Source organism: Carya illinoinensis, chromosome 16, assembly GCF_018687715.1.
Source record: "Carya illinoinensis cultivar Pawnee chromosome 16, C.illinoinensisPawnee_v1, whole genome shotgun sequence".
NCBI lineage: Eukaryota > Viridiplantae > Streptophyta > Magnoliopsida > Fagales > Juglandaceae > Carya > Carya illinoinensis.
Window position 1 is genome coordinate 26,769,354 of NC_056767.1, and position 23,301 is coordinate 26,792,654.

The 23,301-nt window shown below is 34.2% G+C and overlaps 1 protein-coding gene and 1 pseudogene across 2 annotated transcripts; one reads left to right on the forward strand and one right to left on the reverse strand.

The window, feature by feature from the left end:
• The first annotated feature begins 420 nt into the window (after positions 1-420).
• LOC122299777 (monoacylglycerol lipase-like) lies at positions 421-7,249 on the forward strand. 2 transcript variants are annotated; one of them, XM_043110212.1, is made up of 7 exons: positions 421-886; positions 3,116-3,154; positions 3,258-3,328; positions 5,906-5,982; positions 6,141-6,230; positions 6,373-6,465; positions 6,658-7,249. In XM_043110212.1, the coding sequence occupies exons 1-7, from the start codon at positions 444-446 to the stop codon at positions 7,057-7,059; spliced, it is 1,215 nt and encodes a 404-aa protein (XP_042966146.1). In that variant the 5' UTR covers positions 421-443; the 3' UTR covers positions 7,060-7,249. The 2 variants fall into 2 exon arrangements, with proteins under 2 accessions (XP_042966146.1, XP_042966147.1); XM_043110213.1 differs by having other exon boundaries at positions 5,906-5,970.
• A 4,730-nt stretch (positions 7,250-11,979) lies between these two features.
• On the reverse strand, positions 11,980-21,620 carry LOC122298984 (annotated as a pseudogene).
• Between the last annotated feature and the right edge of the window lie 1,681 nt (positions 21,621-23,301).

Below are 23,301 nucleotides of genomic sequence, written 5' to 3' on the forward strand. Positions count from 1 at the left end.
TGTAACACCTGTCGTTTGCGGAGCCATCGGTTTCGGAAAATTTTGAACGGAACTCCAAATTTGAACATATTGGTTGGCCCTGACATCCTAATCCTATGTTCCTACCAAACACCTCGACCCCACCACGCGACTTTGAAGAGAAGAAAATTCCTGCATTTCCAAGCCCATCGTCTTCCTCTTTCGATCCCATTTTTATTCATCTGGAACGTACTCGAGTCTAACGGAAGCGCTGAGAGAAAAATAGAGATAAGCTTTTGGTTTATCATCTTTTTAAGGACTACACATTGTTCCGGTTCTTTCAGCTGAACCTCCTCCATTGCATGCCAGAAAATAGAGGAGAATATCGGCGAGGTTAATCCGATACAGGCCCGCGTACGTGTTCTTTGGTTTTTGTTGTTTGGGGGGGGGGGGGGGGGGGGGGGGGAGGGAGGAGAACGGATTCAATGTCCAACGCTGTTCATACGACGTCGTCTGTGATGCTGACTTCCGGCGCGAGCGGCCGCGTGAACGCTCTCTTCTCGCTGCGGGTGTGGAGGAGCCTGATTATGCTGATCAACGCGTTCGTGTTGCTCCTCCTGGTTCCATTCCGAGGGCGGAGAAGGGACGAGAAGCGTGAGGAAAGCGGCGGGGCCCAGCATCATCTCGGGAAGGGGGTTGGTGGTAGTAGCGGTGGGCCGGTGGTGCGGGTCCCGGCTAAGATCGTGTCGTGGAGGAAGAGCGGACTATCGGAGCAGGAAGTCGCGGCGAGGAGAGCGCTGGCGATAAGAAGGGTGGTGCAAGATGGCGGTGATGACAAGAAGTCGGTGCGGGAGTACTCGCTGTTTTATACGGCGAGAGGCAATACCATTTTCACGCAATCATGGACGCCGGTTTCGGCCACGATTAGGTAAATACTTCCTCTATTTCCTTCTTATTTTTAATAATTTTCCTTTCAGATCGATTTTCGGTTCTTCTGGTTTTATTCAGAATTTCATTTCCAGTTGCGTAGGAATTTTTTATGCTTGGTCTTCCTTCCAACTTTTCGTCAAAAAGTGTCTTGAAATTGGAAAGGTATACGTAAAAAGGGAGCATATGTTTTCTCTGTATCATTACAAGCCACTGCCAAACGAGTTCTTTGCATCATTCATTCCCTGTTAGAACATGATCAACTGATATCTACGTACTTCTCTGATTCTTGGAACAAAAAATCTTCTTTTTTGGAAATTCCCTTTATTTTTCTGTTCTTTTCTCTTATTAAACAATATTTCCTTTGTTTTGGTGGATATTTTATTGTTATAAGAAGTTTATTTTATCGTTCTTCTTGTTTATATCGTCGATTTTTAAGAATGAAGTTTTAGAGGACACGTTATAAAATTCATATAAATTTCAAATTCCAGTTATATGTGTATCATATAAACTTCCAACTTGAATGCTTTGTCTTCACGCTGTCTTGATGATAAACTCATGCATAAATGATCGCATTTCCTATGCGTCGAGTATTGAGAAGGCATATTCTCGTTGAGATCATATCTTTGCTTTCACTTACTGTTGGAAACCATATATGTTTATCATATCCAAAAAGAATAATATGGTCTGCAGTAGTTATCTCTGTAATTCCCTTTACCAGGACCGTGCCCCAAGATTTTTGGTACCCAATTACTCAGCCATTTTTCTTGACTCTTCCTCGACCCGGAATGTATGGCTTTCATACGGTCCCCTTTTTGGTGGGGTCTCCTCCGACCCCAATGTTTTCTACTGGGTAATATGAGGGACAAGGCCGTATGCACCATTCCTGTGCAAGTCTTTTTGTAAAAGAGTAAACCTGTAGAAAAAAAAAGTAAATTTTTACGCCTTGTCATGGTAAGTCCACGTTTTTATAAAAATTATGCATTTGAACTTGTATATATCGTTATTCACCTGGACGGATTGAACAATTAATCACCTCACGTTTTGATATTTAATGTAACCTATCACTTTTGCCTTTGATTTGCAAGATTTCTGGTGCTCTTCATGTGTTTGGATAGTAAGATACTCAATTACTATTTAATATTTTATCATTACTTTCTATCTATTTTTTATCACTATTCACTATTATTTAATATTTTATTATTATTTTTTCATCACTTTTTCACTACTATTTACAGATCATCCGAGATCACCTCACTACCTAAACTTAAGCTAGTGCCCCAAAAAAGTGGGATGTCTCTAGTAATCACTTTATTGCTTCTAGTTTATAAATCTGGTTTGCCGTTTCCTTTGTGGAAGTATTTTATAGGTTTGGGTTTGTGTTTGATTCTCCTGCTGTCAACTTCTCTGTTACGGATGATATCATATTGCTATTTAGTTTTGGGGCCTTTAACTAGACTACTGGGTCCGGGCCAAGCAGAAAGATAAAAAGGAGAAGACAGGAAAAAGAAGATCATAATGAGCCGAATAAAAAGAAAGATTGATCTTTAACAAACTAGTCTATTTATATGTGCAATCCTAAAACTCATGCATTGAGAAGTTGTAATCAGAGAAATCAGGAATGACTTTTATTTCATCGGATACAAGTGGATCCAAAATTTTAATGTCAAATTATTCTCGGCTTTGTATCCCAATGTGTGTCATCAATGGATGATAGCAGCAGAATGTGCAAGGTTCCATGTAGTCACTTGACAGTCAAATTGAACTGCTGAGAAATGAGTAATGCTATATATAGTTTTACGATATGCAAGCCCCATGCACTCCCTTTGAAAATAATGGAATCCACAATTACAAAAATGGTTTTTTCATGTGGGTCTCAAAATTATCCATTTTTTTTCAAAGGGAGTGCATGAGGTTGCGTAACTTAGAATGGCAAATATAATTTCTCTTGGGAAATATATCCAGGTTGAACTGGTAACAGGTTTATGGCCAGTATCTTTTATATCTTGTTTTATTATATTTTACAACACTTTAGAGGTGAATCTGGTGATTTATTATATCATAAAGCTTTGCTTTTTTCTTGTTAGCAATATAGAATCTCATGCTAAGCTCTTTAAGGCATTTCTCTCAATTGGTTTTAGCGGTTCTTAGGTTCTACAGAAATTTCACCTTGCATGGTCTTTACCTTTCCTATATGATCAAAGTCCTAACCGCTATCTAATTTGTGCAGGGGAGTGGTTCTTATCATGCATGGCCTGAATGAACACAGGTTTGTGATTTGTGCATGATCTCTGTTTTAGAAGTCATTTTCATTTGACTATAAAGCTTGCTTTATGTGTTATTCAAGAATTTTCTATTATTGGAAATTACAGTGGCAGGTACAATGTTTTTGCAAAGCATCTGAATGCTAATGGCTACAAGGCTTATGGAATGGATTGGATTGGTAAGTGAAGAACCATCTCCACATGCTCACCCATTGAGTTTAACCTTCTAATCAAGCCATCATTATCTGTTTGTGCATGCTTCAATAAATCATCCCTCCAATGTTATTTCAATTGTACCTCGAATTTATGTTGTTAATTTTTTATGGATTGGCAATGACTCCCTTCACCTTCTCAGTGGACAAAGAGATTTCTTTTCCTGATAAGTGATAGACCAAGATCAGTATCTCTAGGTGCTCCTTATATGATAGTACCATGAACAATAAATTGATGATATCTGGTGTGTTTAAGTTGTGATCTTTTTGTGAATATTGCAAGTTATGAACAGTCCTGCAGAAGCAAAAAGTTTGAAGTAAAAAACAGATCAAACTAATCATTGATATGACTGAATGATGTGCTCTTTCACTTGGTCAAGAAATATAGTTGAGGGGCTCTGAAACATTCCAACAATTTTTTTCTAAGCAAGAATAGAGGTTATATATATTGGTGAAGGCATTATCACTAAAAGAGCACAAGGGGCACAATCTATGTATAGAGGTATACCAAGAAGAACACCCAGCTAAGGTGAGGGAAGAAAACAAGAATTCATAAAGTCTAAATAAGAAGAGAAGCAAGTGTGGTTGTGGGAGGTTGTCCACTCATGCAGTGATGTGAGCATAGAGATATTCAGCTCTATTAATGTTTTCTTATTATCTTTAAAATGGTGGATATTTCGTTTCAACCATATACTCCACATGAAGCACAAAGGAGCCATCCACCATAGCTTTACATTCAATTTACTTCATGGTTTTCATCCCCCATGTGACCAATAACTCTATCACCCTTTGTGGTGTCGCCCAATCAATCCCAAAAAGTGGAAAAATCGAGAGCCATAAAGCCCTAGCCCATTCACAATGGAGCAACAAGTGGTTGATATGTTCTCTGCTCTCCTTGCAGATACAACACCACTATCATCATTGTCTTTTTTTTTATTCTCAAATCTTCCATTGTTAAGATCTTATCTTGTGCAACCGTCCAAATAAAGAATGTGATCACTCTTGAGGGAGATATTCCACCATATAGTTTTACAGGAGAAAGGAGGTTCCCATCGGGTGTAAAATTTGATAAAAAGAAAGAACTTCAAATACCATTCTTCTGGAATCAATCCACTTCATTTTTTCCTCACGGTCTCTTCTCACTAAATAGGTATAGGAGGTTGAGAAGTGAAGAGACTGTCACTTTCAAATCCTACATTACCCTGGTAAAAGCAATACTTTTCTTTGGAATGTTATTTTTAACCTCATAAAGATCCACCACACTTGCCTCCCTGCAACAAGATACTTGTAAACAAGGCGGGGTAGACTTCTTTCAGTGTTCAATAACCACACCACACATCATGTAGAATATGATCTTGGTTCCATCTCTCACCACATATCTGAGGACCTGGAGAATTCCTCCCAACCAAGGTGAATTTTTCTCCATTCCCCTACTCCTTATGGCCCATTGATTGTATTTAAACACCACCTACCGCACATACTTCATACTTAATTTCCACCATGAATTGTCACTATCTCCATGTCCATTGCATAACGCCACAATGATCTACCTAGTAATGCTCGATTAAACACGATCAAGTTCCTTACCCTCAAAACCCCTCGAGGAAGCCAGAAGTAAGCCCAGAATTCCAACAGAAGCATCCAAAAAAGTGTACATTAGTATCCCTCCCCTCAGTTTATATTAAAGACATGTTCCTGGTTTAATTCTTCATCTTTCAGTATCTAGAGTAGATTAATGGTGATCATTTTTCTCTCTTTGAGTTTGCATACAACTTTTGATTTATTTTTTACTCCCATAAGATAACCCTCCAATAAATTTTTTTCCCCCCTTAATCGATGTTTCACAGTCTAGAGATCCCCATTATTCAACAATGCATCTATAATTGGATGTTGCAGGGATTGAGTACTCCGATTGGGTTGCTCATTGGTGTGGATAAGTAACAGGTGAAAACTTCTTTTAATAAGTAAGCTTATCATTTGCATGTATGTGTCTGCCTGCTATCTCCAACATTGATAAAAAAAAGAGGGTACAGGTTTTGGAAGTGATGAAAAACCCAAAGCAATCTTCTTCCTGTTTTATATGAGCTGGGGAAACTGAATTTGAATTCAGAATCTGTTTTTCAAAACTTTACATTTTATTTTGTTCTTTTACTCGACTCTGTTGTAGCCTTGTAATGGGCAAATAAGTTTTCCCCCTTTCTGTGTTTGTAATTTTCTTTGGTACTGTTAAATTTTTAAAGCTTAAAATACGCTATGCTATCTTCTTGTGTCGAACCTTAATATCACTTCTGTTCCATGGCTTTTCTACAATAATTATATCTTGGCTCTGTAATGGCTTTGCAAATTACACCACACGCCTGATTGAGCTTCCAGCAGGAATGGATCTAAAATACAACAATAGGATTGGGGGCCTGGGGACATGGTTCACTTTGACTTTGTCCATTCTACTTGGTGGCTTTTTCCAGTTCCGCAATTGCTAATTTTTTTTTTTTTTTTTTGTAGTACATTTGTTCTCATCTGTCTTTCTCTTTCCTTTTCTCCTAGGTCATGGTGGAAGCGACGGGCTGCATGCATATGTTCATTCTCTTGATGATGCTGTTGCAGATATGGTATGTTTTGAGGTTCGTTTACGAGGGGCTGATGAGAATAGTGTCAAAATAATCAGCATAAATTTTTGGTTATTGATTCTTTATAGCACATTGGTAAAGGAGCAGGCCCAATAAAACAAAGACTGATAAGTTTAGCTTTTTTGCATATGTAACTATGTGTTTCTGTACAGAAGTTGTTTCTCGAGAAGATTTTAGCTGAGAATCCCGGGCTTCCATGTTTTTGCTTTGGACACTCCACAGGTGCAGCAATTATCCTGAAGGTAAAGTTTCTATCAAGGATGTGATGCTTCCAATCTGCATATCAGCAACACATGCTGATGATGAATTTGTAATCCCCTTTGCTGACCTAATAAACCTGGAATTTATGCAAGGTTTTCATTGCTTTTTTGTGAATAATCCTAGGCAATGCTCGATCCAAAGGTAGAAGCCAGTGTATCTGGTGCAGTGTTGACATCACCTGCCATTGGAGTTCAGCCATCCCATCCCATTTTTGTGGTGAGTATATCCTTTTACTATGATATCTGTTTCATCTAATTTTCAAATGCTCCCAAGTTTAGAAACTTAGATTTAGTGTCATCTTGTTTCTACATACAAATTAGTTCATAGAATCATAATAAATAGAAACCATGGCATACAAATTGGTTTGTAGAATCATCCAGTGTCATTTTGTTTCTGCATGGCTGGCAGGTACTTGCCCCAATTGTCTCATTTTTGTTCCCAAAATACCAATTTAGTGCTGCAAATAAGAAGGGCACACTGGTTTCTCGCGATCCAGAGGCACTAATAGCCAAGTATTCAGATCCACTAGTGTATACCGGATCCATCAGGGTAAGGACTGGTTATGAGATTCTCCAAATCACATCCTACTTGCAGAGGAATCTGAGCAAACTGAGAGTTCCCTTTTTTGTTCTCCATGGCACTGCTGACAGTGTAACTGACCCAAAAGCTTCTCAACAACTGTATGAAGAAGCCTCCTCAACTGATAAAACCATTAAATTGTATGAAGGATTGTTACATGATCTCCTTTTCGAACTGGAACGAGAGGCTATTTTGGAGGATATAATTGAATGGTTGAACTGTAGAGTGTGAGGTTAGGTAGTGCAGTAAGAGAAAGTATTTGAGTGTGTTCTCTAACCAAAGGGAACCGATGTATTAGTTATTCTGGTGACCATTTTTATAGGGCTTTCCAATGAAAGCAGAGGAGAAAGAAATGGTGGCTGGATAAAAACTTACAGCATTTCTTATGTTAAAAACCTGAAACAGTTTCATTTTTTCTCCATGTCTTATGTCTTATGATGCATCTTAAATGGTTTAGGCATCAACTTATCTATATCAATTAATAGCTTACCTAGTTCAATCACATGTTTAGCTGTGAAATGTGAGTATCCGAGTGAAGTATATTACTATGAACTTCCAAATTAATATCATTTTTTTTTTCGGCTTTTGTCACATTTTACAGTTAAGACTATTTGGTTTTAAATGTCACACTCCTTCAATCTTGGGCTCAGCCATTGGTGTTAAGCCATTATGGGACAAATGCAGCAAGACACCCCTCTTGTCAAGAGCTCCACATTAATTTCAGTGGCATAAAAGCTTTGTTTAACAAGGCTTCCTAGCAGTCGAACAAGCCTAACAAAAGACCATGTAAATATAGAAATTTTGTTTGTCATATTAGAATTTGTCATCTCCAACTATAAAGATGAGCTACAGCCACAAAGAGACCTTAAAAAAGTAAACTCACAAACTGACATGACTTCATATGATACGTTAGATCTACTTTACTATAAAAATAGTTTTATAATTTAATATACCACATCAAACAACATTAGTTTATAGATTTACTTTTATGGGATCTCTTTATGGCTAAAACATCTCTCCTCCACTTAACATATACCACATAGCAAGTCTGCCGAGGAAAGATAAAATTTAGGATAAAGAACAGTTTTCTTAGTCACATTAAATTTAGTCATCCTTGATCACATTTAAATTTTGTAAGCACGAGTTGTTGATGTTGATATTTTACCAACCAGAGAATATTTTGGGAATAATTTTCTTATTTTTTCTAACTTACATGATTCCTACTTAAAAGAATTTCAATAAATCTAAACTAGGAAAAAGAATAACTCATTGGTTACTTAATAAAGATACATTCCTAATTTATAATCATTGACTAATTACTGCCTAATTTACAGCTATACGATCTTGATAATTACTATTATATAATTTTGATAACTATACAATTTTGGTAATTACTTCTATATCTTTCTGATTTTCCAACACTCCCCCTCAAGCTGGCTTGAAGATATCTTTCATAGTTAGCTTGCCCATTAAAACGTCAAATTGCTTCTTGTGCAGTCTCTTAGTTAATACATCAGCAATCTGTTCAGCAGTTGAGATGTATGGCGTACAAATCAACCCACTGTCAAATTTTTCCTTCATGAAGTGTTTATCCACTTCTACATGCTTTGTTCTGTCATGAAGAACTGGGTTGTGGGCGATTGAAATTGCTGCCTTGTTATTGCAGTATAACTTCATTGGCAGTAAATATGAATCCTTCAACTCTACTAACAGTCTTTTTAATACACATAACTTCACAAATACCATAAGCCACATCTCTAAATTTAGCCTATGCACTACTTCTAGCAAGCACATTTTGTTTTTTACTTCGCCAAGTAACCAGGTTTCCTCCAACAAAGGAACAATATCCAGATGTTGATCTCCTATCTATTATACTCCAAGCACAGTCTACATCGGTGTAGGCTTCAATTTGTAGATGTTCATGTTTTTTCAAAGGTAGACCTTTTCCACGAGTCCCCTTCAAATATCTTAGAATTCTGTAAACTGCTTCAAAATGTTCCGGTCCAGGCGAATGCATGAACTGATTAATCATACTTATTGAAAATGCTATATTCGGTCGTGTATGAGACAAATAAATTAACCTTCCAACAAGTCGTTGATATTGTTCCTTTTTCACTACATTTTCGGTCTTAGCAGGTTGTAATTTTGTGTTTGGTTCTAGTGGTGTTTCAGCTATTTTACAACCAAGCATACCCGTTTCTCAAAGCAAGTCTAGTACATACTTGCGTTGATTGAAAAATATACCGTCCTTAGACCTAGCAAACTCCATTCCAAGGAAATACTTCAACGCAGCCAAATCTTTGATCTCAAATTCATCAGCAAGCCTTTCTTTTAGTCTTTTCAGTTCGGCACTATCATCACCTGTCAGGATAATATCATCCACATAAACAATCAAAATAGAAATTTTACCTTCTCTTGAGTGTTTATAAAACATGGTATGATCTGCTTGATTTTGACAACATCCATGACTTTTTACTACTTTGCCAAAATGTTCAAACCAAGCCGTCGGGGACGGTTTTAAGCCCTATAATGCCTTTCTTAATCTGCAAATTTTATCTATACCAAGTCTTTCTTCGAACCCTGGTGGAAGACTTATAAAAACTTCTTCGTCTAAGTCTCCATTAAGAAATGCATTCTTTACATCCAAATGGTGTAAAAGCCAATTGGAATTCACAGTGGGAGACAATAATACTTGAATTGAATTTATTTTGGCTACGGGGGCGAATGTCTCTTGGTAATCGATTCCGTAGGTTTGTGTAAAACCTTTAGCAACAATTCTTGCCTTATACCTCTTTATACTGCCATCAACCTTGCATTTCACTGTTTTCACTGTAAAAACCCATTTATACCTTACAATCTTCTTGTCTCTCGGAAAGCCAACTATCTCCCACGTGCCATTCTTCCTAGGAGCGTTCATCTCCTCAAGTACCGCTACTTTCTAATTTGGATCATCTAGTACTTCCTGGATATTTCTTAGCACAACAAGTTGAGAAATATTTGAAGTAAATGCTCTATGATTATTGGAGAGTTTTTGGTAGGAGATATATTTGGCAACAGGATATTTAGTGCATGTTCGGGTTCCTTTTCTTATGGCAATTGGAATATCAAGATCTAAGATTTTACCTTTTGGAGATACTACAGGGTCTGAATTCGAAATGGGAGTAGAAGATAAAATAGGAATAGAATTAGATAAAACAGGAATAAGAGAAGGGTTACCTAAAATATTCAAAGAGCCATTGTTCAGGGATTATGATTGATTCTGCATTGGGATGATAGGAAGATCTGTATTTCTTTCAGGGATCCTCTTTCTAGTATAAACCAAAAGCTCAAAATTCGGATTAAAATTATCCTTTTGTAGTATTTCCTTCTTTGTTGGTAAAAAACAGATTATGCCAATATCAACTTCTTTTTCTGGAAAAAGCTTAATGATTTGTGGAGACAATTCAGTGTTTTGAGAAGGAAAGTCAACAATTATATTGGGTAAAGGTGCAGATTTTTCTCAAAAATTATCTTCTTCACCTATTTTCTCCCCTTGAAGAAGATATTTGGTAAAGAAAAGAGTATTTTCCAAAAAAGAGACATCCATAGTAATATGGAATTTTTTTGTTTGAGGGTTAAAACATTTATACCCTTTTTGGTTAGAAGCTTTTTGTTTAGAAGCATATCCTAAAAAGACACATTTTTAAGCTCTTGGATCTAATTTAGACCGAGATTTATTTGGTATGTGAACAAAAATTATGCAACCAAAAATTTTTAAAGGTAATTCTGAATTAATTCTAGATTCTGGAAATTCCTTTTTTTAAGCACTCTAATGGAGTCATATACTTTAGAACACGTGTAGGCATCCGGTTGATCAAATAGGATGCAGTCAAAATAACATCTCCCCATAAATATTTTGGAATATTCATATAAAACATCATAGCACGGGCTACTTCAAGCAAATGTTTATTTTTTCTTTCGGCTATTCCATTTTGTTGAGGGGTATCACAACATGAAGATTAATGAGAAATACCTTTTGTTTGTAAAAAAGTTTTCAAAACTTTATTAAAGTACTCTGTTCTGTTATCAAATCGAAGGATACTAATTTTTTTTTAAACTAATTTTCAATCATGTTGTAAAAATCTTTGAATAATGTTGCAACTTTAGACTTCTCATGCATTAGATAAATCTAGCAAAGACGAGTATAGTCATCTATAAATGTCACAAACCACTTTTTTCCTAACATGGTAGTAACCTTTAAAGGTCTCCACACATCACTATGAAATAAATAGAATGGTTTTGATGCATAATAAGGTTTAGGAAGCTAAGTTGCACGATAACTTTTGGACAGAAAACAACTTTCACATTGAAAAGATATAGAGTCTAAATTTTAAAACAATGATGGAAACATATGTTTTAGGTAGGAAAAACTAGAATGGCCTAATCTGCAATGCCAAACCATTATTTGTACGAACAGAGATAGAATTGATACTTCTAAAACCTTGAGCTTTTTTATTATTAGATGATTATCATCAAAGTAGTAGAGACCATTTATCATCTTAGCACTGCCAATCGTCCTCCCCGAGCTCTAGTCCTGAAAGGTACAATGAGATTCAAAGAAGGTAACACAATAATTAGAATCTTTGGATAATTTGCTGACAGATAAAAGATTGCAGACAAGTTTAGGAACATGAAGAACAGATTGAAGATCTGTTCTTTCAGAGATTTTTACTAAGCCTTCACCTGCAATAGGTGAAAAACTACAGTTTGTAATTCTAACTTTTCCATTTCTAGAACATAGTGAATAAGATTTATATAAATGGGAAGAACTAGTCATATGGTCAGAGGCTCCTGAATCGATGATCCAAGGAGTGGATGAATTTAGACAACAAGATAAAGCATTAGGTTTATTACCTGTCTGAGCCAAAGAAACACTAGGAATACCAGATGATGAATTGGACTTTAGCAGTGTAAGAAGATGCTCCATCTGCTCTTTATAAAGGGGCTGACCTCGACTTCATTGGCAGTAGGGAAGGCTCGGCCAAATCTGTCACCAGGCTTGCTGCTCTTCCAATTTGCTAGTTTGTCATGAATTTTCCAACAACTCTCTCGGGTGTGGCATGGTTTGTTGTAATAATCACACCAAACTTGTGGTTTGTAATCATTCCTTCGCTAGTAAGTGATGGATTTGCTGGAATTTGCATCAGCAACCACTAAGCCGGAGCTTTCAACCGCAATGCCTGGTCCTTTCTTGCCTAGCATCACATTCATTTGACTCTCCTCTCTCCTTACCTCTGAAAAAACGTCACTAATTGAAGGAAGGGGCTGTCTTCCAATAATTCTCCCCCTTACTTCATCAAATTCAATGTTAAGGCTAGCAATAAATTTAAAAATCCAATTGTCCTCCACAATTTTCTTGTGATGAAGGCTATCTTCTACAGATTTCCATTCATAGGTATTGAATAGATCGAGATCTTGCCACACCCATTTCAAAGAGTTGAAATACTTAGTGACACTATCCTCGCTTTGACGCATCTTACCAAGTTTGAGTGTCAACTAAAAAATTTGAGATTAATCACCCAAATCTGAATACATCTGGTTCACATTCTCCCAAAGCTCTTGTGTTGTTAGATAGCACATATAGTTAGAGCTAATATCCCCTTCTATGGAATTCACCAGCCATGTCATGACCATGGAATTTTCAGCATCCCAAGTTGCATAGGCAGGATCATCTACTGCAGGGGCTGTTTTTTCACCAGTCAAATAGCCCATCTTCCCTCGCCCTGAATGTACAAGCGAACTGATTGAAACCATCGCAATAAATTATCACCATTCAAGCAGATAGTGGTAATTTGAACAGAGTGAGACTCGGAGTTGGTTCCATTACCTTTTGACGGGTTAGTAGTAGAGGAGAATGGCGGGACAGTAGCGAATTCAATTGAAACATCAGACATGGTGCTACAATCGAGACAAAAAACTGGAATGGAGGTAGCAAGCAATTGCCTGCTCTAATACCAACCAGAGTGTAAAGGCAAAAATTGGCTAGGATTAGATGACTAAATGATAAGGTTTATCTTATCATTATTTGATTAAATTTGGATGAATGATAAGGTTCATCTTATCATTATTTGATTAAATTTGGATGAATGTAAAATAAGTATTGATTTGTATCTAAACAATATTGAGTCTATCTAGAAGTCTTAGGTGTTGTTTAGATAAGTCTTTGAGGTTAAAATCGAGTTCTGGAAGTTTGGTATTTATCAAGAAGAAAGCTGAACAGAGTTTAAGTCAAAAACAGAAGATATTATCGCGAAATGTTAGCAGTCCGTCGGAACGCATTTTCGCGTCTGTTGCTAACCGTCAGCAGAGTCCTACTGCAACTACAACTCTTTTCAAACCTTCTATTTAAAGGGATTCGGTTTTGTATCTCTTCAAGGACTTCAAGCCACGAATTTTACAGAGAAGATTCTGAGTGTTCATGAGAGAAAATTCACTTGAGAATTTTCATGGGGTTTTTCATATCTTCTTGAGTGTGATCATGTTTTGAGTGTGAAGGAACATCGATTGAATTTCAGCCTCTGGAGTTCCAGAAGGGAAGTCAACATTTGAAGATCGCCAGAGGTTCTGGCTGCTACTGCGGTAGAAGACAAACGGGTCGTTTGTCTAGGCAAGTAAGAGAGTCGAATTGCAAAGGTTTTGTAATTGATTATTGCTTGTAATTGTTCTTCAAATAATAAGATTGACTTTCCTGGATTTGGCTGCCCCGTAGGGTTTTACCTTTAAAGAGTTCTTTAAAGGGTTTCCCTTCGTAACCAATCGTTGTGTCTTGCAAATTTGATTATTTATTTTAAAGTATTTGATTCGTTTCATAATCTTGTTAATTGAGATCTAACCTATTTGTTCAAGGAAATTGGTAGACAATTTCGTGGTTTTACAGGGGTACATTGGGAATTTCACAGAGAATACTTTGAGAATAATTTCCTTATTTTTTCTGACTTACACGATTCCTACTTATAGTAATTACAATAAATCTAAACTAGGAAAAAGAATAACTTATTAGTTACTTAATAAAGATACATTCCTAATTTATAATCATTAACTCATTACTGCCTAATTTACAGATATACAATCTTGGTAATTACTGCTATACAATTTTGGTAACTATACAATTTTGATAATTACTTCTATATCTTTCTGATTTTCCAACACATACTTGTCCTCTTGTGAGTTTAGTCTTTGAGACCATATCCCCTAATGAAATATATTTTGTGTTAGATATTTGGACTCTCGAAATATTTATTAGCCTTATTTAAAGTTCACGAAGAATTTTCTCCTTCTAACCCTAAGATAATCGAATGCTAGTAGTTAAATTCCATATTAAAAACTAAATCTACATGTTTCAAAACAGATATGGCATTCATGTTTCGAGTTGTCAACTTGTGTAGTGCGGTTGGCTTTGTCTACATTCTCTTAGTACATGTTTGAGATTTCAATAGATAATTTGACTTTTAACTAAGGCTTATAGTTGTAGAGGTTAAGTAATAAAGACTACTATTAAAACGTTATTTATAGATTCGAAATCATATATATAAAGCACTTTTAAACATGTTAAATTTGTTTGAAAACAAATTTAAAAAGTGTTTTTTAAGATAAAAATGACATAAAATCATTTTTGATAGAAAGCACTTTCAAACTTGATTTTCTAAAGATCGTGACCATAATCTTGATAGAAATTAAATTTTATAATAAAAAATAACGAAAATAATCTAATAGGATTTTCAGTAAATATAATAAAAAGAAATCCCTTCAATGATGCATAAGTGAAATGGCAATACAATTATGCATAAGTTAGGGACAAGTTTGTAATTGTATAAAAGTTGTATAGATATTTTCATCCATTAACATTTTTCAAAAATTGTAACTACATTATGCAATATTTAGAAAAGTACATTTGAGAAAAAGCATCAAGTTGATGTGTTTCCTAAAATATACTTTTTAGCTCTTTTGATATTAAAAAATACTTAAATTTGTGTCAACTAAACAATCTAAGTTTATTATTAAAATGATTTTAAGATTATTTAAGTACTTTTTAAGCCACTTAACGCAATCCCAAACAGGTTCTTAATTCTTGATTGGGATTGCTCTAGGCAAATGGAGCCTTTTTTTTATAAAGTTTTGGGAAAAAGAAAACGGATAGAAAAAAGCAATTTAGCTGTTTAGTAACAATGAAGTGCCATGCTAAAAACCACTATGAAGTGCTTTAAAGTTATTCTACTTTTTTGGTAACAGAACCGAAAAAGAAAGGACAAAACAATGACATTTTTTTCCTTTTAAAAAATCATGTTATTGTAAGGGTTAATATGATTTTCTTCCCATTGAAAGTGGAAGGAGATGAGGGTAGGAGTGAGTGGAAGTGAAAGGGGGAAAGAGTGGCTCTTTTCTTGATGAAGTTCAGAGTTATTTCAAGGAGGGAGGGGAGGAGGCAGGTGGAGTTTGCTGTATTGGGGAAGGATGTAGAAGATATGAAAGAGTTTCTCTCATTGAAGTTTGGAATTTTGGTCAGCTTATTTAGGAGAGGTTGAGATAGTGAGTTGAGTTGAAATTAGATGAAAGTTAAATAAAATATTGTTAAAATATAATTTTTGTTTTAAAATTTGAAAACGTTGAATTATTTATTATATTTTATTTGAAGGTTTGAGAAAGTTGTAATGATTAGATTAGATGAGTTGAGAGTATTTTTAAATCCAAACAAGACCTAAAAGGTAAAATCTTAGATTCTTAAGCATGCTTACTCGACACTCCCTTTCTCCTAAGTCTAAATTAATTCACTTTTTTCTTGACCTTTATCAATTGCCTAATGGGACTTTGAAGGTATCACCTTTTTATTAGGGTTCCAAACATGCATGCCAACACGAATGCCATTAGTGATCCACAGATACAGGCAATTTCAAGGAAATTCAACCAAGTACATTTATTTGTGCAATTCTTGTTTTTCTTTTTGTTTGTGCAAGTGAATTTAAAAAAGGATCGGATCTTGCAGTTGTAATCAGTTGCCGGCACTGTGGTCTTCAGTCCTAACTGAATTTTCTATTCAATAGTCCACATGAACATTCAAAACCCATGAATCAAGCTAGCAATATGTCCATGGAGGAATACAGAATATTAACTTTAATTCAAGTATTCAAGACAAACCTCAGAACCCATAATTTCTTCAGTATCGTTAATTCACATGCACTCAATCTTTCTGAGCGTGTTCACATATGTATAACTGGAAAATGCTACAAAAAGTTTGCGAAACTTGTATCATTTGACAGAAAGAGACATGATTGTTGGAACATTTAACTTGAAATATGTTTGATGAAAATTGCATCAGCCTCAGAATGTCACATCATAAGCAAGGTAGTACATTCAAGAAAGCAAATAAATGCATCTCATAACCAAAAGGGTCTTGTTTTACTTTCTATTAAAGAAAGGGGAAATAAGCCAAAAAAGGGAGACTAATTACCAAACCAATTGGCTTGAGTGTTGTGCCATTGCAAGAAAGCTCTTCTTGGGATGCTGATTTAGTAAGCAATGCATGACTGTACCTGATTGTTGCTTGGCATGTAAAATGGACAACCAAATATAAAGTGGTCCGATACCGATATACTTACGTAATATGTTAATACTGAACTAAGGACAACAATAAAAAAATGCAAGACTTATGATAACTGGGACCAGAAGCCTGAAGAAAAATAGTAATTGTCAAATTAGGTTAAACAAAATAAAAAGTTGATATGTTCATTTCTGAATTGTTTTCTATTTATGTGAGTTTATTTTTTGTTCTTACAAACAGGAATGTAATAAGCCCAAGAACTGCACTCTATTGTGGTGAATTTGTCAGCCAATAAAATGGCAGTGTGAATGAAAATGAAATCAAATGATAAAATCTAATAATAAACCTGAAGGAAAATGATGTACAAGTTCCCAGGCCTGAATATTTCCTTGTGAAGTATCATTCAAGACCTTGTTGCATACAACATAAATGAAGAAAAAGAACATATTTTCCTGTCGTCATTTTAACATGATCATCAACTCAGCCGTACTGTAAATAGTACATTGCTAATAAAAGTAACAAAGTAAATTCATCTAGGTTGGGTACATAATAATTTATGTCATGCTCATGCAATTGTCATGATACACAATTTGGAGGATTCTCATCATCAAATATTGTGCCACTGAAATTGAATCATTGTAAAACCTTTGCTATTGATTAAGAATCTGTGGTTGGGATCGGTTGCATGACTCCACAAATCTGTAATACCTCATAATACAGAATCCAAGTGGATTTGGTTGCATGGACTTCAATGAGTTTTTAGACAAGTTGGGTAGTCACATTCAAAATTTCAGATTACATTGATTAATTGTCAGCCCTCATCCTTACAGTATATATTCCATTTCCTTTTAATAATTGATGATCCGCAGTAACAAAGCATGCGAAAGTGCAAATTTAGAATAACCAAGTGAATGTCAATGATTGTCTTAATTTGAAATGATTCCAAGATAAATAAGTAAATGTGATTGGAAATAATAAAACAAAACCAATCAAGGTTGGAAAAACTTTAGTGCACCTACTGCAGTTGACATAATGCAATCCACAATATAATTTACCAAACTATGTCTGAAATAAGCATCATTATAACGTTAAGGAAAGAGACATGCATAGAATGTATTTTAAGTGCTAATGCTTACCAAGAAATTCTAATAATAGGTTTAAAGTAATAAATGTTAGATCTCAAGAAGGCTACAATTGGAAATTTTCTTGCAGTTATGAAAAAAGTTTGAAATAAAACTAAAAATTAGAATTCAACTTACCATACCCCATGCTTAATGTGGTATACTTGGAACGAAAGGAATGGTTGCTACTTTGACAATAGGGAACGGTCAATGGGAGGGGTTTAGGGACTTTTTCTATCATACATTGTTACTTTGGGCTTCAACCACTGTAATGAATGGGACTAGTTTTAATGACTTTTTTTTATAAGTGAATGGAACTAGTTTTAATGATTTTTACACTTATTTTTTCACAGCGCTTAGCTTGTAATTAGGTTCATCTCTTGTATACTTCATGTGTACCTGAGCTATGCCTAATTACGTGGACTAATAAATTTTTCTTACTTACAAAAAAAAAAAAAAAAAACTTACCATACCCCATAATGCACATCACGATGATTACAATGACCCAAAACACCATATTAATCGAATGTAATAATATGAGAAAAAGGCCACATGAAAAATTGGATCTTAGAGAGTATAAATACTTATTTGTGATAAAACCTAACATCCAATGGATCACAAAAGAAATGAAGAAAGGAACAAATCACTAGATAAATAAGAAGAACAAAGGATAAAGTGGACCGATGATTGGACAATGATCTCACTAAGTCAATGCCATAACTCATAATTTCCTCTTCAATAATGCTAGCCAGCAAAGTATGGCTCCAAACCCTGCCAAAACCATCCTAAAAATGACATCGTGACAAATTGAGGGTGCAGCCTCAACAAATGTTTCAAACAAGAAAAAAATATGAAGGTTCTTCCAAAATGTTATTAGAATAGAACCTGCAAATCTAGATGGTCTATAATCTTCACTTGTTGAAGTGGAACCTGCACCTGAAATTTCAAGCCAATGCCTAGATTAAATTCTTTAACTACCAGCGTTCACTTTTATTTTGATGATAAGTTGCATCTTTCAATATCCTTAAGAAAACTGAAAAAGTATTTTTGAGAGAGAATGTGAAATCTTCTTACTAGAATTAGAAGAAAAGAATTCAAAAGTTTTCTGTTTAGTAGAACCCTTAATATGAATGATAGAAATACCAAAGTAAGTTGGCAGCAACAAAATAAATTCAGTATTAGCTTGGATGCATGTTCGAGAAGACTGTGTTCTAGAACCTTTATACTAATGCTGCATTCTTGCCTCGAACTGGCATTTATTTAGCATTCTAAATGAATTTGAAAGTGTGTTTTTGGTGCCTGCTATGTGGTCACCTTGAGAATTTCACAAGCCTGATAGAGCTCTTCTTTTTTGATATTTCCCTTGCCATCTGCGTCACCTACGAAATAAATGAAACTCAACAAAAGAAAAATAACCAGGAAAGAGTATGTTGAAGGATGAATACCATTGAACAAGAGGCATGTGCCCCACCCCACCAGTCTGCAGGAATTATATATTAAACAAAATATGATATATATATATATATATATTATTATATATATAACCCTCTATTGATTCAAGGAATTTTAGTACAAACTTGCACAACTAGAAAAGAACCCCAGGAAACAAAAGTAACTAATTAGAGGCAAGTACTGGAGATAAACTTGCATCCATCAAGGAACAGATTTTTTTTTTTAATCAATAATTAAGATTTTTATTGATGAGAACTCAACATAGACTAGGTACACGGGACATATAAAAGAGCAATACCTAGGCATAATTGGCCAGGGATACAAGGAATTCATGAATGTTCAGATCATTGACGTATGGTACAATTAACCAATGGAGTAAGTGTTGAAACAGAAAACTCTCAGCTCATCCATTACCGTTCGCGATCTTCAAAGCTTCTCTTGCTCCTCTCCCTCCAAAGACACCACAATAGTCAAATGGGTACCATCTTCCATATGGCTTTAATATGCAAGTTACCACACAAGCCTCTCCAATTTGCTAGGAAATAAACTACCCTTATCGGCATCACCCAAGCTATTCTCATTCTGGCAAAGAATTCATTCCATAAGGTCGTGGCCACCTCACATTGAAGAAGTGAATGGTCCAGTCTCCCCACTCTTTTTGCACATGCAACACCAACCCACTGTGATGATTTGGCATCTCTGTAGGTTGTCCAAGGTAAGAGAGTCTTTTCCAAGGAGATTGTTTATATAAAGAAAGCTACTTTAAAAGGTGCCTTAGTCATCTAGATACTCTTCCACGAGAAGGAGATAAAATTGTTTATGATAAGGGACTGGTTGAATAAGTGAACAGAAAACTTCATTTTCTTCGACAGAATCCAGATGAGTCTATCTACCTCTCCCATCCTTGCTCTAATAGAGTAGACAAGGTTGTAAACTTAGTGAATGCCTCAACGAATAGACTTAGCTCCGTTAATCTAAGTATAATGTGGCAGGTCGCATCAATTTTTTTATTGATAAGCTGCAAACACGTAATGGATCTCGAATTTACAAGCCACTATACCATGTTTATAAGGAGATGAAGTGTCATTTGAGGCAAAGATCATGGGCCACACCCATGCATAAATAGTAAGTCATACAACATTCCTAACACTATTGGAAATCAAGATCCACAAAGTACACTATAAACTTCTTGTAGTTAGGAGATAACCATCGAGGCCCCCCCAAAAGTCATTTTTTATGAAGGACCTCCAGTACAATAAAAATGGAAGAAATAAGAAAGTTGTGTCATCAGTTACACAATAGGATGCTTGAATACCAACTAAAACCAAGTTCATTACCACTTAAAACTGATAATCTAATCATAATGAGCACGTATTTGGTGAGCACTCAACCTTCTATTACCTTGAGTGTGTAAATACCAAACTAATTGACAAGCTTGTACTCTCTCTCTCTCTCTCTCTCTCTCTCCAACAAAAAAAAACCCATCCCTCCATCCTCAAAATTATAGTTGAATGTTCACAATGGGACGTGTTTAAATGAAACAAATAATCTTTGTAAAATGACATTGGATTGGGGGGGAGGGGAATTAGACTCATTTAAAAAATGGTGAGCTCCATTTTGAAATAAGGTAGTTTCAAATTACAGTGACACAGGAAGTTAATGGTTATGACTTTTATTTTTGAAAATGTCCACCAATTTCAGGACAGTCTGAAAAGAAAGGGACAGCACCTACTATGAGACAGATGAAATAATATCATTTCAAAACAATTTTTAAATAGCTTGAGCGTTAATTGCTTAATTTTATATAGACATGGCAAACCCCAAAAATTTGATACACAAGTACATGCATCTCAATGTCAGATATGCCATGAAAGTCACATGGTGATCAATGTATCTTACGAGTTGACAAGCACAATACGTATAGATTATGCCCTGTTGAAGTTAGATAGTTAATTGTTGGAGAAAAGAACTTGAAAGAATGTTACAGAAGGTTTCAACATGAAAAACTGCAGAATAGTAACTAACTTGACAACAAAATAAAATAAAATAAAAAATCTTAATTTTTTTAATTGAAAAACATAACATCATACAACTACATAGCAAGTCAAAAATAAAAATAGTACTCCAATGCTGGGACTATTTAGACTTTAAGAGGCATCAATGTAAAAGAAAAGACAATCATTGAAGCACAATGAGAATTTATGTTTTGTGTAATAAGTTAAAAATCTTATTCAAGAAAAGCAATAAGTGTGACACCAATAAAACTAGGGACTTGGACTGTAATGATCCTAGTTTAAGGTTTAACTAAATCAGTATCCAACAGTTAACATGGTAGCACCCATCGCTGAATTTATCTAAAAGTGAAAACCTCATTAAAACTTACATAGACTCATCATCTGGGTGGGCAATAACCAGCAAGACATTTCTCTTGTGAAAAGCTCCACCTATATTCCAAATACACAGAACCACCATTAAACACATAAGGCTTATTAACCAATTAAGCTTGAAACAAATGAGCATTGTGTAAATGATCCACCAGTATTCAAGAACGAGTTCCTGAAAGGTGAGCTTGATCCATGGAGAATTTTGCATAGACACGCAACCAAGACTAATACCAAAGAACAAACGATCAATACCCATGCCATCTAGCATGTATGCATACGCATCTGTGGCAGCCAAATAATTGTAGTTAATCAACTATAATTTGAAGTTCAAAACAAACCACGACTTGCCTAAGCATTTCAACAAACTTATAAAATACAAAAAAGATAAAAGATAAAAAAGAAAAACAAAGCATTTAGGGGTGTAAACAAAACCCGGCAAACCGGAAAACTGGCCCGGACCGGACCGGTTGTGCCGGTTTTGGACCGGTCCGGTCCGGAACCGGTTTTCATAAATAGGAAACTGGCCGATACCGGTCCGGTTCTGCTTATTATTGGACTGGACTGGACCGGCACTGTTTATATATATATATATATATTTATTAATATTATATATAATATGTTTTATATTATATATACTTTTTATATAAAATAATATAAATTATAATTATATATAAGATAATGTTATTATAATTTATAAAATAAATGTTTAATCTTGAACATAAAAATGTAATTCATCATATGCTTTTAATATATAATATTATAAATATATATTATTAATAACATTTTATTATAAGAAGTAAGAACTAAGAAAAAAAAAAATTACTCAAATAGTCAAATATTATTACTAAATTTTGAAATAATCACTAATACTAAATAGTCAAATATTATGACTTAATACTAAATACTAATAGTCTAATATTATATTACTAATTTACTATTAATATTATACTTTCAGTCTATGTATAAACTATAATAAACTAATACTAAAGTTTAAACTACTATACTAATTTTAGTAACTAAATCACTATAATAAATAATCACATATAAAATAATCACTATAGTCTATTAATAATATAGTTATAATAATCACTAATATTTATAATCACTATAATTAATACTAATATTTATAATGATATTAATAGTCTAATACTATAGTACTATTTGTAGTATACTTTAAGTCTATATAATCATTAATTACATAAAAAATAATCACATATATACTAATAGTCTAATACTAATATTCTAATATAGGCTATAGTTGTACTCATAATAATATAGTTATACTAAATCACCAAAACTAATACTAATATATAGCTATACTAATAATCTAATATTAATACAATTACTATTATATAGTCTATTACTATTATATAATCTAATATAGTCTAATATTAGTTATATAGCTATAACTAATACTAATATATATACTAATACTAATAGTCTAATATAGACTTATAGTATTAATACTATATTGCATTGTTATATTCTTTAATTTATTATGTATAACTATGTAGTCTATTATATATATATATAGTCTATTATATTAATACAATTTAAATTGTATGACCTAATACTAAATACTAATAATCTAAAACTATATTACTATTAGTATTATACTTTAAGTCTATGTATAATTTTATAAATTAGTATATAAATCATTATACTAAATAATCATATATAAAATAATGATATAATAACACTAATACTAAATTAATATACTAATACTATCAATATAGCCTATCAGTAATATAGTTATAATAGAACAAACTCACTATAACAATTAACAAATATTAATATCATTATATGGTAGTTATAATCACTATAATGAATATTAATATTTATAATGATACTAATAGTCTAATATAGACTATAGTTATACTCATACTGATATAATTATACTAAATCACAAATTCACCATAAGATCCATAACTAATACTAAGAT